This window comes from Abramis brama, assembly GCF_963993115.1.
Source record: "Abramis brama genome assembly, chromosome: 13".
Taxonomy (NCBI): Eukaryota; Metazoa; Chordata; class Actinopteri; order Cypriniformes; family Leuciscidae; genus Abramis; species Abramis brama.
The window spans coordinates 25,623,973-25,642,136 of NC_139975.1; the positions used below are offsets into that span (position 1 = coordinate 25,623,973).

Below are 18,164 nucleotides of genomic sequence, written 5' to 3' on the forward strand. Positions count from 1 at the left end.
TATGGTTGGTTTTACAGTACTAGCAATAACCATGTGCTAGTACCTTTCTGACGGAAACTATGGATACCATGTCAAATATTTGTCAGGGCAGCAATGAAACAGATAAATTAATATTTGTTTTTTAATAAACGGAGCAGGTGTAAAGATGTCACTGTCCCTTTAAGAGACACGGGCTGACAGACTGAGCGCATATGCAGCGGCTCCCCGTCATCATAACGGCTAGCAGCTCTACTGAGATACAGACACACAACATCCGTTGAGATCCCTCCTGATATTAACCATCACTCGGGTCGTGTTGTCGGAATGGAGATGTTGAATAATCGACTAAAATAAGAAAAAGTCCTCGCAGAGATCAAGATGGTTTCGTGGATCATTTCGCGAATGGTGGTGTGAGTGTATATGCGGCGCGCGCGTGTGTTTGTGTTGTGTGTTGTTGCGGATACATGATGAGGCTTTTCAATGGAAATTTAAATATTTCTGCTTATTTTTTTCTGGGAAATGCTTTAACAGTAACTTATAGGGATCTAAAGATATTCAGCTACTCCTATAAATTGCATATAGGGTTAAATTAATAAAACAAAGCGATGACTTCATCCAGACGAGGAGGGTTCACCATTTGTGTTGCTTGTTGTGTGATTTTCACTTGGAGCTAAATGCCCTAGGTATTAAATTGGGTCTTAATGTACCAAACACTTAAATATAGAATGTGAAATATAGAAATGTTAAAAACAAAACATATGGGCAGGTTTAAGGCGTCCCAGATGTGTTAGCCTATGGATTGTATGTATTAAACCCATCACATCATCTCCTTTGTATGCTGATGTTATCATACTTTCAAATGCATATATTTTTTTTTAAATCACAAACTGTGATCAAAGACTTCTGAGATGGGTTTATCACTAGGAAGGCCTACCTGCACAGCTGATTTGTCCTGGCTGGAAATGTTACGTAATCTGTTCCATATGACTCACATTTATGATGTTTGGGTCTCTGGTGGGTTCCTTAGTGGGATTTACAGTCAGGTGATTTTGATTCTCATTGGATCATACTCCGATTACTAACTCCATGATTAATCGATTACATCAAACACTTAGGCTAGGCCATACATGCGTGTGCCGAACAAATTGTCCCAAAGACTGCTTGGGCACAAATGGCAGAGGTTGAATTCATTTGTTTGTTGGTCTGGATCGAGGCTGTTAGAAACAAACATCAGGCATCATTATCGTGGTTTTGCTGAATCTCATGGAATGCTCTTTGCTGTGGCTTTAACTGTGATGAGCAGATGCATTATGGGAGTCAGGCTAGTTGTAATGGGACAGAGGGCATGTGGTCTGCCACGCACCAGACTGCCTCATTGTCCTCATGCTTCATTATGCATTACACATGGTGCACGGTCTAAATGTACACATTTACAGAATATAATGCATCATATGATATGCACAACCATAAGTTAAAGGGATAGTTCACCTAAAAATAAACATTTTGTCATTACTTACCCTCAAGTTGTTCCAAACCTGTATGAGTTTGTTTCTCCTGTAACCAGACAGTTGACGGTCAACTCTCCGGTTACCAACATTCTTCAAAATATCTTCTTTTGTGTTCAACAGAAGAAAGAAACTCATACATGTTTTTGAAGTCAGCATGAAACAGAAGTTACGATACTTTGCTTCTCTATTGTGATGCATAGGCTATCTGTGTGAAACGGCTTCTCGAACGAGATAAAATGTAGGGTAGGACTTGATTTTGTCCATGGGGAATTGATTGGATGGTTGTGGTTTGCTTTTGGTCGATCCCGTTTGAGTTACAGGTTGCCCTGCCCTCACGCCAGTAAACGCATCATCAGGGAAGAGATGTCGCTGCAAGAGGGAGCGGAAGTTATTTTGATTAAAGATTTCAAGGGCATGTGATTTAAAAAAAGAATAATAATAATATGTGCATAGATAAATCATTGATAATAAACACTGCAATATTCCATTAAAAAATAAGAATTGCCAATTTTGATTTCATGGAGACTTTAAGCCACAGAACACAGTGATCCGGATGCACTCGTGCCAGCTGCAGTGGGTAGGTGTGGTCTGTCCGGTATCCTGACATCCTTTTCTGGATCTGCTAGTGCAGAACGTTCAGATTTTGTCGCCTCAGCACAAAATGGCATGTTTGTGTGTGTAGGAGCGCGAGGGCACGTGTCTGAGTTCATGCTGTACATGCAGGGCATCTGTGTGGAATCTGGTCCTTTTGTGTGTAGATCCGTCTTCATGCGCTCATAAATGATTTACTTTTAATGGCTCTCGGTCAGATTCAGAGTGTTTGCTTCCAATAGCGTCATGAAACATGCTGGTGTGTGTACAATAGGGTTAGTATTGACTGGGATACGATTTATGAGCTTGCTTTGTTTTCACTGAAGTGCAGAGCCTCTGCTCTGAATAATTTGATCAGTCACCAGAATTGGTTGTGATTCATAAACTTGTTTTTTTTCTGTTCTGGTTAGATTTGAATGAACTGGAGATAGCCATCCTCTAACACTTAAAATAGGCAGCCTCTTAAGTGCTGTAATTGTGTCCTGTAACTCAAGGCAATGGTGCAAGTGAAATTTTAGCTGCTGAAGTGAGTTGGTGTAATGGTAAGATGAGCTTGCCTGTTTCTGCTGGGAGTGTGTTCAATAAGGGTCTTTTCTCTCTGCAGCCTGGCCTTCGGGACTCTCTACCCAGCCTATTCCTCTTATAAGGCTGTGAAGACGAAAAACGTCAAGGAGTATGTGAGTATTTCAGTACACCTTCAATTAGGATATTTGTTCTTATTTTTTACTCTTCCCTTTACTTACTTTTGTAATGTTATAGTTATATTCAATTATATTGCTATTAATTGGACAAGATTTTATTTTAGGTGGGTCGCTTTTGCAGAAAATGCTGAATCTACTATATATGAAGCTAGTATATTGTATATAATATTTTCCATACTATATTTTATAAATGTATACTATATATTTTCTATACTAGCCTATGCTATATATAGGCCTACTATATTTTACAATACTATATTTTATACATGTATAGATACATATTTTATATCTCATAGATATATATTATATATATATATATATATATATATATATATATATATATATATATATATACATACACTATGCTATATATATATTTTACTGTATTTTACTATACTATATATATATATATATATATATATATATATATATATATATATATATATATATATATACTATATTCGTTTTATATACTATGCTATATATAGGCCTACTATATTTTACAATATTTTATACATATATATAGTGTGTATATATGCTATATATTAGCCTACTATATTTTACAATATTTTATACATATATATAGTGTGTATATATGCTATATATTAGCCTACTATATTTTACAATACTATATATATATATATATATATATATATACTAAATATATTTTAAATATTATGCTATATATATTTGACTATAGGCCTACTATATTTTATACATGTATATATTTGACAAATATATAGAATATATATTTTAAATACTATGGCTATATTTGATCTTTTCATTTAAGTATTATTTTAATAATTTTTAATACAAAATTCCAGAATGTGTATTCCTGAAAGGGTTGCAGATTTAGAGTGTTGCTAGCTAGTTTGGCAACAAATGTTGGTTGTTGTTAGTTATTTATATTATATATTTGATACCGAGGTTGAAAGGTTGAGCCTGATGAATTCACTGACTAAACCATACAATTTGTGTAAATGGAATATTTATTGCAGAAATATTTAGATGCAGAAAGAAAATGATCATATTTACATTTATTAAACTAAATGCATTACTAAATTATTCAAAATGGCACATTGTGCCTTTATTGCTTCAAGTAAAATGGTAAAATGGCACTATTCATGTAAAATGGAACAAATATGATAACTTTTAAAAGAGATAATGACCTTTTGCTATTCCCTACGATTTGAGGATTAAGTTATGTTTTTGGTTAAATATATGCATACATCATGCTATTTTTGTAAACGATTTATCTTGGAGTCTCAGGTTACTAGTTGCTATGGAAACCACTAGGGCAGCAGTTTGCTCCCACGGACACCATTTTTAGTATCATCTGTATTACAAATACAGTTTAGTAAAAGGTTTGGACATTTCGTAACGTTTTATTCTTCTGTTTTCTTGCGGACCTGGATTTATAAATGCACAAGCATTTTTCTAGACAAACATAGTGATGTGTCATTTGATAATTTTTTAATTGGCTGTTAATCATATTGGCAGTTCAGATAGAGACAAATCCATTGGCAATGGTGACTGTTTTTTTCATGAGCAAGCAGTCATGCATAATACACAAGGCTGTATTCAGCAAGAGCATGTGACCTGATGTGTACTGATGTCATGTGCACACGTGCTTGATTATAACATCTGTGTGTTTTTCTTTCCTCAGGTGAAATGGATGATGTACTGGATAGTGTTTGCGATATTTACGACGGCAGAGACGATCACAGATATGCTTCTCTCTTGGTCAGTCAACTGATTTTTTTAGATGTATTTATCATACATATTTAAAAATACATTTTTATTTAATTTTTTTTATAAGCTACAAAATAGTGATATAATATTATGGTCATCTTTATCCCTATCATTATTATTAATGATTATTCATTTATCTTTACTTTTGTTGCATTAATCGTTAATATGTTGACCTCCCATTTGCCAGGTTTCCATTTTATTTTGAGCTTAAGATTGCCTTTGTTGTCTGGCTGTTGTCCCCGTACACCAAGGGCTCCAGCGTGCTGTACCGCAAGTTTGTGCACCCCACGCTCTCCAATAAAGAAAAGGTACAAATGAACTTGCTTTATGAATATAATCAAACTATTGTTAGAGGTGGTTGCTTTCAAAAAGGTTTCCTGAGCACTCCACCAATCAGGGAATTAGGGCAGAGTAATGAATTTGTGTTGCATGACGTATGTGTGTGTTACAGGAAATTGATGAGTACATAACCCAGGCTAAAGACCGCAGTTATGAGACCATGATGCGGTTTGGGAAGAGAGGACTCAACATTGCAGCTACTGCAGCCGTCACAGCCGCCTCAAAGGTGAAATTAAAGTATTCATTTATTTAAAACAGACCACAAACAGACCACTATCAACGCAAGATAAACTAAAGTCTTATGGGTTTGGAAAAATCTGTCATCATTTACTCACCCTCATGTCCTTCCAAACCCATAAGACTTTAGTTTATCTTCAGAACACAAATTAAGTTATTTTGAATTGAATCTGAGAGCTTTCTGCCCCTCCATTGACAGCTACGCAACTACCACTTTTTGACGCTTCAAAAAGTTCAAAAAGAGATTGTAAAATTAATCCATATGAATTGAGCAGTTTAGTCCCAATTTTCTGAAGAGACGCGATCGCTTTATATGATGAACAGATTGAATTTAGGCTTTTATTCACATATAAACATTCATCTGGGGGCTTCCAATTCGCTGGAAGCCCCCAGATATCAACCAGAAAAACATCACTACCACCAAAGTCTATGGGCGCAGCTCGCCCTCTCCCCCCTCCCCCTCTTCCTCCTCCTCGAGCATTAAGGCCCCTTCCACAACGCCAGGGCCCACAACTTCCACCGTCTGCTCGAGATGTTACAAAATCAACCAATACCAGCTCCAAGTGATTTGTGCCGGGTCCCCGCTGTGATAACAGTAACTTTCTCAAATGTTTACAGAACAAGCGGGAACCCAGTGTTCCTGTATCATCTGTTCATTCACATGTTAGAAAGTCTAAGGCCTTTAAAAGCCGTACAGCAAACCCATCTAATCTGGTGCCTATCACACGACAAACTAAGATTGTGGACACAAAAAGCAAGACTGTTAAGTTAGCACTTTTAAACATCCGCTCACTTAAAAATAAATCACTTCTAGTCAATGACTTTATAAGCACATACAACCTGGACTTTATATTTCTAAATGAAACTTGGCTAGAAGACAGCTGCAGTGCAACAATCCTCAATGAAACATCTCCTCCGAACTTTACCTTTATGAGTGTCTCCAGAGCTGGAAGGAGAGGTGGGGGTGTAGCTGCTCTTTTTAAAGATGTCTATCAATGTAAGCAAATATCATTTGGTAATTACCCGTCTTTCGAACATCTGGGTATTGTGTTAAAAGGTGCTCCACGGATTTTACTTATCACTATTTACAGGCCTCCAAAATACTCTTCAGCCTTTGCTGAAGACTTTACAGAACTGTTATCAATAATTTCCTCAGAGTTTGACAGTTTCACTATTGCTGGAGATTTTAACATTCACATAGATAATGCAGAAAATAATATGACAAAAGAAATCAATACTGTTTTAAAAACTTTTGATCTGATTCAACATGTACATGGACCCACACACAATCGTGGACACACTCTAGATTTACTTATCAGTAAGGGTCTAAACATTTCATTGAATGATATTAAGGATGTCGCACTCTCTGATCATTACTGTATTTTCTTTGATTTATTGATCTCTCCTGCCATTGAAGTTAGATCTGTGTCTGTCAAGAAGAGATGCCTAAATGAGAACACTAGTGTACTATTTATGAAGGCCATATCCCTAAGACCGAGCATATCTGCTGACTCGGTTGATTCTCTCCTTGATTCTTTTAACTCAAAGGTTAAAAATGTAATTGATGATATTGCTCCTGTGAAAGTCAGGAAGAATGGTAAACAAAAAGCACCTTGGAGAAACTCAACAGCAGTGCAAATTATGAAAAGACAATGCAGAAAATCAGAGCGCATGTGGCGAAAGACAAAACTTATAATCCACTATAACATCTATAGAGACACCATTCGTGCTTTCAATATGGAACTAGGCAAAGCTAGACAGACTTTCTTCTCCAATATCATAAACAGAAACCTAAATAATACTCGAAATCTCTTCGCTACTGTCGACAGACTAACAAATCCCCCAAGCGAGATTCCCAGTGAAATGCTCTCCGACAGCAAGTGTAGTGAGTTTGCTACCTTTTTCTCTGAGAAAATCAATAATATTAGAAAGGTGATCAGCACATCCTTGAGTTGCGCTGGGGTCAGTCAGATCAGACTTCAACCTGAGAAAGTAGTTACTATGTCTGATTTTGAAGAAATTGATGGCAAAATTCTGAAAGAAACCGTTCAGCACCTTAAAACATCAACCTGCGCCCTTGACACACTTCCCACATCTTTTTTTAAAAGTGTGTTAGACTGTTTAGAAGCAGATCTCATAGAAGTGGTAAATGCCTCACTTTTCTATGGAAGTTTTCCAAACTCCCTTAAAACTGCTGTTGTCAAACCCCTCCTGAAAAAGAGCAATCTGGATAAGACTATATTAAGCAACTATAGACCGATCTCAAATCTTCCTTTCACAGGCAAAATCATTGAAAAAGTTGTCTTCAACCAGCTGAACAAATTCTTAAACTCAAATGGATACTTTGATAATTTTCAATCTGGCTTCCGATCGCATCACAGCACAGAGACAGCGCTCATTAAGATAATAAACGATATTCGCTTAAATACAGATTCAGGCAAATTATCAGTGCTGGTTCTACTCGACCTCAGTGCTGCATTTGACACTGTCGATCACAAAATACTTCTGGACAGGCTGGAAAACTGGGTGGGGTTTTCTGGGACAGTTCTAAAATGGTTCAGGTCATACTTAGATGGGAGAGGTTATTATGTGAGTATAGGTGACCATAAGTCTGAGTGGACGCCCATGACATGCGGAGTCCCTCAAGGCTCAATTCTTGCGCCACTCCTGTTCAACCTGTACATGCTCCCAATGAGCCAAATAATGAGAAAGAACCAAATCTCTTACCACAGCTATGCAGACGACACACAGATCTACTTAGCCCTATCGCCTAATGATTACAGCCCCATTGACTCTCTGCTTCAATGCATTGATGAAGTCAACAGCTGGATGTGCCAAAACTTTCTACAGTTAAACAAAGACAAAACTGAAATCATTGTGTTTGGAAACAAAGATGAAGTTCTCAAGGTGAACGCATACCTTCACTCTAAAGGTCAAACAACTAAAAATCAGGTCAAGAATCTTGGTGTGTCTTTAGAGTCAGACCTTAGTTTCAATAGCGTGTCAAAGCAATAACTAAATCAGCATACTATCATCTGAAAAATATTGCAAGAATTAGATGCTTTGTTTCCAATCAAGACTTAGAAAAACTAGTGCATGCTTTCATCACCAGCAGGGTGGATTATTGTAATGGACTCCTCACTGGCCTTCCCAAAAAGACCATAAGACATTTGCAGCTCATACAGAACGCTGCAGCCAGGATTCTTAGCAGAACCAGAAAATATGATCATATCACACCAGTCCTCAGGTCATTACACTGGCTGCCAGTTACTTATAGGATTGATTTTAAAGTATTATTACTAGTATATAAATCATTCAATGGCCTAGGACCTCAATACATTGCAGATATGCTCACGGAATACAAACCCAACAGATTACTCAGATCATTAGGATCACATCAGCTAGAAGTTCCAAGAGTTTACTCTAAGCAAGGAGAGTCTGCTTTTAGCTATTATGCCAGCCGCAGCTGGAACCAGCTTCCAGAGGAGATCAGATGTGCTCCTACATTAGTCACATTCAAATCCAGACTCAAAACACATCTGTTTAACTTTGCATTTAATGAATGAGCACTGTGTCACTGTTTGTCCGACTGTTTATACTGTGTCTTATTTTAGTCTTTATTCTAAACTGTTTTAATTATTTTTAGTTCTTTCTCGTTTCTTTATTTTAAACTGTTCTTTATTCTAAACTGTTTTAATTATTTTTAGTTCTTTCTTGTTTCTTTATTTTAAACTGTTTTGTATATTCTTATTTCTTCTGATTATTTTTAATAGTATGTAAAGCACTTTGAATTACCATTGTGTATGAAATGTGCTATATAAATAAACTTGCCTTGCCTTGCCTTGCCTTGCCTTCATCAACTCACACATAAGTGGTAAATGGAAGCTCAAGCATGTTCGCTTGACGTGTGAGAACCAATGAGGTTCATGGTTCTATGGAGGGACAGAAAGCTCTCAGATTTCATTAAAAAGATCTTCATTTGTGTTCCAAAGATGAATGAAAGTCTTTCGTGTTTGGAACAATGATGACAGATTTTTCATTTTTGGGTGAAAGAAATGTATCAGTGTAAATTTTGTGTAGTGTAGTGTCAAGTTCACTGTTCAATACGCATTTCACTTTTATTCAAACTGTGTTCCGCAAAGAACAAGTACGTACAGTAATATTGTTATGCATCTTGAATAAGAATATGCAATTGTAATGTTTGTCTTTTGTGTATTGAACTGCAGGGTCAGGGTGTGTTATCAGAGAAGCTGCGCAGTTTCAGCATGCAGGATCTGACTCTGATTCAGAACGAAGACGAGCTGCTGCTGGACAGCACAGACGACACCCACACCGCAGCCACGCTACCTCGTGCTAAAACTGTCACGCGCTCAGGTAACACACAAAACAACAGTCCTAACTAGGGATGCTTACCATTAACCAACTATCGATTAAAGCCAGGTAGGGTAGGCAATTTTTTTTTGTTATACTGGTTGAAACTCTCTTCACATCCTGATAGCAATCAATAATAGAAATGTCTAAATATTAAAACATGTACTTATATCTTCTGTGGAAGTCTCAGGACCAAAACATGCCTGTCAACATGTATTTCAATACCTTGGCACACCTGCTCGCGCAGACATCACACGTCATCAGCGTGTTTGATGAGGCGATGCAGAGTTGTAGCCAGACAGTCACCAAGCACCACAAACAAACAGCAGCCACCTTTTACAGTTCCTCCTGAACCAAAACAATGAGCTAATGCTGCGTTCATGCCATGTCTTAACCGTAATTGTGAGATTGCAACCAGTGACGTTCTACCCGGAGCTGTTCACGACCTCAGAGTCGGATTTATGCGTTTCTATGTCAGCACTATCAACGCCGAAATGAATCTGCAGCAGTCAGGTGGTGCTCTGTGAGTTGTTTACGTTCATTATTATTGTAATGTTATGTGCTTTGAGACAGGAGGTCATTTAACCCCGTCTCTCGTGACGCTTTGCAGACTCTGGTAAATGCAGACCTGTCAATCTGGGGTGCGTTTCCCAAAGCCAACTATGGTCACAAGTTCTGTCGTTACTAATAGAGTTCAATGGAAATTGCGATCATAGGCCAACAATGCTTTTGGGAAACGCACCCCTGAACGATCGATCCAATCCAAGCGTGATCCTGATGTAAAACAGTGTCCAATTGGTACACATTATTCCTACCCACAATCCCCAACCACCGCATCCGAGATCCAGATCCGGAAAGTTTGGAAAGCTGTTTTGAACTCCTAAAACTAACTTTGTTTCGGCCTAATGTTGTTTGAAATGATGTCACACCAGTTCGTTCCTCAATTTTGCTTGAAGTGCATCTAGGACATAACTTTATGGAACTAAATCATAAGCCACGTTCACACAGTCAGTGTTTGGTTGCAAAACTGTAACAGGTGTGACTCCCTAAATGTACATACAGGAGCAGACAGGTGCGGTTTGAAAAATGTTGGTATGTAACCACAATAAATCCTCTTCTTTAATGTCTATACATGACAAATAACTGTAGTAAATATCCCTTTGATACAATACTATTTCAATATAACTCCTATTTATAATGTCCTGTTCAAACACACACAGGCAGGTCAGTGAGGTGTGTATGTGTGTGTTTGCTGACTCACTGAAAGCCGCTTTGCAGGCAGCCATTGTCTCAGCCTGTTTATAATGCTGATGCTGATGTGACCAGCATGTGATTCAGCTGCCTACTGGATGAGAGAGACGAGGGCTCAGTCTGCTGGAGTTTGTTCATGCTCAGCTTGGATGAGTTTCAGCACTCATTTAAGCAGATCAAGACCATGAAGTTTAGTCTCTTCACACACTATGACGTCATTAAACTGGCATGTTGCTGAAGGTCATGACCCCCATGTTAGGCTTTACAGCAAACACGAACAAAGCCTGTGGTAGAGTTATCCAGAGTTTCACAGAGGTGATGATTTCAATAATGAGTTTCTATTAGCACACAAGAGCTCCTTCTTTGAATTACAGAGCGTCAAACATATATTGTGAATAGACAAGTAAAAGGCTCTTCTTTGTTTCAGGCTTTGAATGAGGTCTGGCAAGCTTTAAATGCCAAAGAGAGTCCGTTCGCACCACAATGCCTGAGAGCTTCGATTCATGTGACCTCTTAAATGTGGCTCATTTTAGGTACTTGCCTGTAACAGATACTTAACAGGCAACAGACTTGACTAACCTTTTTATCGTATCATAACGTAGTCAACAAATTTCATATCACTTTTTAAAAAATAAATATACATATCAAAACACATTTCCAGTGTATTTTCACATATGAAAGTGGCCCCAATCTAAACTGAAAATGTCAGATTCACCATTTGAGCAACATTCAACTGTGTTGTTGGGGGTTCTGTGAAAAGTTCAGAGAAAATTGAAGTTTGCAAATAAATGAATAAAAACAAATTATGATATTTATTTATAAATAAATAATATAAAAATATCATTACATTTACAGAATTTGACATTACTGTTTTATTCCGTTTTCTAAAGACTGGTCTGTAATCATGAGATTAATGACAGTTACTTTGCTATATTTTATGTACATACATGCATACATATTTCCAGATAATGTACACACTTCTAACATGTTTTACTAAACAAATTAAACATGATTATGTATATGAATTAAGAAAATGGTCTCTTTGTAAGAGAACCTCATATTAAGGGATCCTTGGCATTAAAAAGTTTGAAAACCCCTGGCCTGAGAGACCTACTCAAAATCTAGTTCTTCGAATAATTTGCCTCGGACTAATAAAAAGCAAATGGCAACATGTCACATTCGTGGTAGCTGCTCATCTAGAAGAAAACAAACAAACAAAAAAACAGTATAGCACATGCTGCAGAGTATGAATTCTGTCTAAACTGTATCCATCATTATGGTTTTCCCCAGTTCGTGCCACACCCATGCCGGCTGACACTGAATCACAGCACAGCTCTCGCTCGGATGAGCAGTCAGATTGCAGGACTGAGCATTCAGATGAAGATGCAGCTGATAAGGCCCCCAAACGCACTGCAAGCGTCAGAGCAGCCAAGAAACCAGCCGCTGCCAAGACAGAGGTTTGTGCTCTACCACCCTCTTTTTTTCTTGTTTCTTTTGCTCATAGACAGGGCCTAAAACTAACTTTTTGCCACTCCTGCCAATGGCGGATGACTTAATTTACCAGCCATAAATATATTTTACCGGCCTTGAAACAGTTTTTTTTTGCGTCCTTTTCGCATTCTCTTGCGAATGTTTAAATTGGCAAGGCTTAAACTTTGGGGACGATGCAGCACTGGCCCGTCAACCGTCCCGAGTGTTGTTCATGTTCTCACAGCACTGTATTGTTAGAATTCATAAAAATGTTACCGGCCAACTGGTGATTGACACCTTTCATATACTTGCCAACGCCGTTTTTTACTCTCATTTGGCGCTTAGTGAGTGTTAATTTTAAGCCCTACTCATAGACACACGCTGATTCTAATTAGAAAATTGATGCAAATGTATTGACAGTGTCCTGTACTTCTGTTTTCACAAACTGTATTATTTACAGCACATGGTTTTGTTGTGAGTGTTTGGGGCTATTTCAGCATTTGTCAATTGTGTCTGGAATATTCAGTATTCAGGAAAGCTTCTTAAAGGGGTTCACCTAAAAATATTCCATGGACACAAAAGTTATGTTTAGCAGAATGTTCATGCTGTTCTTCTTTAAAACTATGAAAACTCAATTGAAGTGGCTCATACATCTTGTGCACTATATTTCAAGTCAAGAAAATAAAAACGACTGGAATGAGAAAGTAAATGTTCCTGGCTTAGATGTTTTATTTGCCATACCCACATTTCAGAGCTTACTTCACTAGTAGTTTGTAATATGTGTTTTCCACTTACAGTTCTCTGAAATACAGTGCATTCAGAAAGCATTCAGACCAGTTCATTTAAATAGTCGCATTTTATGTTGCAGCCTTGTGCTAAAATGCCCCACATGCCATAATGACAAAGCAAAATCATATTTGTGATGAGCTTATCTCAAGTGCATCCCATTTCCATGGATCTTTGAGATGTTTCTACCCTTTGATTGAAGTAAATGTGGCAAATTCAATTAACTGGAAATGACTTGGAAAGGCACAAACCTGACTAGACTTAACTCAGCGTCAGTGTTGTGTCGAGGCTCAGATCTGGGGAAGGCCAGAGACAAATTCTGCTGCATTGGAGGCTCACAAGAGCACAGTGGCCTCCATATTCCTTAAATGGAAGAGGTTTGGAATAATAATAAATAATTAAGACTCTTTCTAGAGCTGGCTGCCCAGACACACTGAGCAATTGAGGGAGAAGAGCCTTGGTAAAAGAAGTGACCAACTTGATGGTCGATCTGGTTGAGTTCAGAGATCATGTGGAAATGGGAAGAGTAATCAGAGCAGAAGGACAACAATTACTGCAAAACTTCACCAGTCTGAACTTCATTACAGAGTGGGCAGCTGGAAGCCTCTCCTCATTGAGGACATGTGGAAGCATTCTTCCAAAAAATAAAAATAAACACCTAAAGGACTGTGAGAAACAAGATTATCTTGTCTGATGAACTTCAATTCCCACGGTCATATGTGGAAGAAACAGCACAGTACCATCATCCCAACGGTGAAGCGTGGTGGTGGCAGCATCATGCATTAGGGGTGTCATGGGAACTGGTCTGGGTTGAAAATACAGAGATATCCTTAATGAAAACCTGGTCTAGAGCACTCAGGACCTAGGCCTCTCAGAGGTCTCCCAGACCCCAGACTTTAACCCAATCAAACATCTCAGGAGAGACCTGAAAATGGCTGTCCATCAACCTTACCCATCTAATCTGACAGAGCTTGAGATGATCTGCAGAAAAGACCAGAGAATTGACCAAATCCAGATGTGCACAGCTTACTTGCATCATACCCAAAAAGACTTGAGGCTGTAATCACGACCAAAGGTGCTTCAACTAAGTGCTGCGTTAAATTGCCCTACTGTCTAGGTTTACATGCCTAGGTCAAAATACACTTTAATTTTCTCATAATATACATTGCAGCATCACAGAGTCTCTCTAAACTCTAAAGTGAGCCTACCCCACTCTGATAGGTCAGATGTGCTAGTCTGTTGTGATTGATCGACCGAACCGAAGCGGTCATTACCATATCTGAATTTCAGCTCTGGATCTTCCTCAGCACTTGATGCACAGTGATACGAACAGTAACTATGGTGTCGTTTTTACCGTATCAGTTCCAGCAAGAGTCCTCCTCATCCTTTAGAAGTTCATGCAAAGAGGATTTGCTTTCACAGAGCAAAAAACAGCGTCTTTTTGACATGCTAACAACACGAACCAAACTCTTCCAGGCCTCAGCCACAACTACAGTGTTTGAGGATCAAAGTACATTGTTCACGGACAGCCAGTGAAGACCATAGGCTGGCATTATGCAAACAAAACTACATAGTTTTGAGCAGGAAGTACGACTGGAATTACTGACAACTTGTTTCAGGGACTTCAAAATTGGTTCTTTCTTTTGGGAGACGATAATTCTTTTGATCTTTGAAACTTTGCAGACCTTTTACATTCACAAACAACCATATTACACACTACATGAAAGGTAATATCTGAAAAAGCATAATAGGGGCACTTTAAGGCTCTGAATACTTAAAGTGCGTGAGGGCAAAAGTTTTGCAACAGGTTCAGGTTAGTTATTTGGATTCACTGCGTTGATTAACAGAAAACTGCTTGGTTTGAAAGTGACTTCTGTGTGAGCAGTGCTTCATACATCGCTACACTATTGACCTTTTTGCCTGCAAAATTCTGCCAACATTTTGATAATGTGATCGCACCTTAAGGCTGCATCAAAGCAAAATAAAGGGGTCTGAACACATTCTCTGAATGCACTGTAGTCTGTCACATCTGCCTGCTTGAATGTAAACCAGAATAAGACAACTGTTTATTTTCTGTATACACATTTTACATGCCTTTGTGTGTGTGAGCTGTCATTAGCACATGCCTTCACTAAATTGTTTATCCAGTTGGTCTTGTTATAAATGTAAAAAAAAGGAAGTGTGTGAGTCTACCATTAAATTTTTCACATTTTTGGAGCCATGGTGTGCCGACTTTTTTTCCTTTTTTTTCTTTTCTTGTTGAGCACCCAATTTGAGCAACATTTTGCTTGGATGTGCGTGCTTTGATTTTCTTGTTATAAATGTAAAATTGTATTAATGCTCTTTTTTTTCTTTTACCACCATTTCTTGCTGTCATCCCCAGCAGACCACCAAGACATTGAAGAAACCGCCAAAGAAGAAAGCCACAACCACGACTAACAACATTGCCGAATCACCATGAGTCACACTGCGTTTATCCATTCCTGGACCACACACAAACATCACATGCTTCCTCATACTAACAACCAAATATTAGTGTTCTTTGCTATAGATACGTACTGATACACACATACACATCGCCTGGGGCTGTTTTTGTGTAATAGGTTTAATGCAGTGAATATATTTAGAGATCAGGCTTCATGCGTTTATTTTCCACGTTATCACTCCTGTGCGTGTGTTAAGTAAGGATGGGTCTTGTCTTATTCTCTGTAGGCCTTTAATACTAGAGATCATCTTTGTAAAGCATAAGACCAGAAAGCAGTGCCTGCACATGATCGCACATCAACACTTTTGTCCACAGATTCCATGCCAGAAGTGTTTTCCATAATGGAGGCTGGTTCCCTTTTCTTTTTAGCATGTAGGCCACACGCTATGGGACGAACAAGAATTGGGAACAGAAAAATTGGGCTATTAAATGAATAGAAACAGACTTGATTTACACGAGTACAGCGTCCGTGGAGAGTTCTGGAGACGCCCAGAGCAGTTCTGTTCTTATTCCGGGTCACAGAACATCCAAAGTCTTGAGATTTGTTGTGAATATTCATGATCAAAGAGGTCAGATGTCTCCTGGAAGCTGCAGGCTCTCAAACGCTCCTGCCATTAATAGCGCTTTTGTCAGCTGGGGCTGGAGGCGTTCATCTCGCATAAGCAGTCCCTTGTGCTAATTTTACATTCGTGTAGCGTGATGTTACACATTTTGAAAGTATTGTAAGACATTTATGTTAACTGGTAGATCAGATAGCAGGTGTCATCTGGTGTTTTGGTAGGGTGCAAGATGAAACAATCACATGTTGGCCACAGAAAAGGGCAAGATCCCTCCGTCTTGAGTAATCTGCGTTTCAATGCTGGAATTTTTGTTGTGGCTTGCTTCGGAAACTCAAATACTCCATATCAGTTTGTAATTATAGTGAGCAGATTCGGTTGGCGCAGCACAAAGCATGGCATCACCCGTGAGTTAACAGGTGGTTAAGTTTGGTGAAATGATCAGCCGTCGTTGTTGAAAATCATAGGTGCTTTTATAGAAAATGCTCCATTTTTTTTTTAGACATCTATAGATTTTTTTTGTTTGTTGTATTGGACCCTGTGAACCAAGTTCATTTGAAATTGCATGTAACCCAAAATCCAAATGTGGGCAGTTGTGTTTCCCAGCACAGCTGTTCAGAACTGAAGGATTTGGTGTGTGGTACTGATCTTGAGTTCAACGGCAGCTTGAATTACGGTTTTGCAAAGATAATACAACTTGCAGTCCTACTGAGAGCTGGTAGGGGGCGCTGCTGTACAGGGAAAGAGCACAGTGCCCTGCCTGTCAAGATTAAATGATTATACACTCCTTCTGAATCAGTCTATTTAAATCAGTCAGTTATTTAGCTGAAATTTACCTGGAAATGTTTATTTGTATAATATTATTGACTGTACACAATTTCTGCCTTACTCTGATAGGCTTTTTAAGTTATTTTTCTTTCTTTCTTTGTTTACATTTAATTTGTCACTTTTGTAGTGTAGGATGTACAGAAACATGTTAATTTCTTGTTAAGTGCAATTTGTTTAGTGTATATTCGTGTGGTGTTTTAATTTAAAGTGTTTTGTCTTCTCTCTGCCTTATTTTGTAGAGAAATGAAACATGGGGGCAGTTGCGTTTGAGAAGGATTGATGTTTTTTTTGTTTTTTTTACAGTTTCTTTTAACAGTGCAAAACATATGTCAGTCTCACATTAGACACTCAAACATGTAGTTAATAGCAGATAGATGTTTCTGTAGAAACACGGTTTAGAAATAACATGCGGTAATACAGATCTGTTGTCATGACACACTGCTGTCTTAACGTCTTTAATTCATTGTTGCTGATTGGCAACTTGACATTCTCTGTCTCAGTCTCTTGAGTAATTCAGTTTTTAAAAAAAGAAACTTGAGTTTTTCTTTTTCTTTTAATTAAATGCTAGTGTGGTTGGTTCTCACCAACCCACACAAAAATGACAAGTCAGTCTCACTCTTTTCTTTGTTCCTGTTTTTCGCTTCTTTTCCCCCTTTGTTCAGTATGTCTTATTTGCATAATCAAAAATGACTAACTTGTTTTTAATTCACCAATGCCTGCACTGAGTGAGATGTGACAAATTGAACATATTCAGTTTTTCTTTTAGATTTTTTTTCTGTGATGTGTTGGAAATTTGTGTTCTTGCATACAGATTTGATCTGTGAGAGAATAGTCAACATTAATATACTGTTTGTGCCAATTCTCAATGCTCTTAATATATTAAAAGAATGAAAAAGAAAGAGATTGCTGCTAAGTGTGTACTAACTGACCTTGAATTATTATTCAATAAAAATGCAATTGCATCCCTAATGGATTATTCATTTAACTCATTTAGTATGTAGTTTTTCATCTTCTTTTTTTTAAAAACTTTGTTCATCATACAGTAGGAGAAATGTACTAGGCATTTGTATCTGGCAAACCTGCAGCAGTTCTGGAGAGCTTCATTCTTGTTTTATTTGTTACTTCAGCACGTCCAGTGGTTTTGAGGCACAAGAGTAATAACTGTACCACCTTTATCTGCATTAACAACAACCATTCCTGTAATTTAATATCTACCTTTAGTTTTTCATAAAGAACTCTGTTTTGTTTTGGTTTATGAGCTGTAAATTCTCAAGCTTAAAGGGATAGTTCACCCAAAAATGAGAATTCT

The 18,164-nt window shown here is 38.0% G+C and overlaps 1 protein-coding gene across 2 annotated transcripts; it reads left to right on the forward strand.

Annotated features, from left to right (window-relative positions):
- Positions 1-206: 206 nt before the first annotated feature.
- Positions 207-17,844, forward strand: reep2 (receptor accessory protein 2). 2 transcript variants are annotated; one of them, XM_084133494.1, is made up of 8 exons: positions 207-389; positions 2,683-2,755; positions 4,446-4,522; positions 4,719-4,839; positions 4,983-5,096; positions 9,334-9,481; positions 12,020-12,186; positions 15,369-17,844. In XM_084133494.1, the coding sequence occupies exons 1-8, from the start codon at positions 358-360 to the stop codon at positions 15,444-15,446; spliced, it is 810 nt and encodes a 269-aa protein (XP_083989620.1). In that variant the 5' UTR covers positions 207-357; the 3' UTR covers positions 15,447-17,844. The 2 variants fall into 2 exon arrangements, with proteins under 2 accessions (XP_083989620.1, XP_083989619.1); XM_084133493.1 differs by having other exon boundaries at positions 219-389; positions 15,372-17,844.
- The last annotated feature ends 320 nt before the right edge of the window (positions 17,845-18,164 follow it).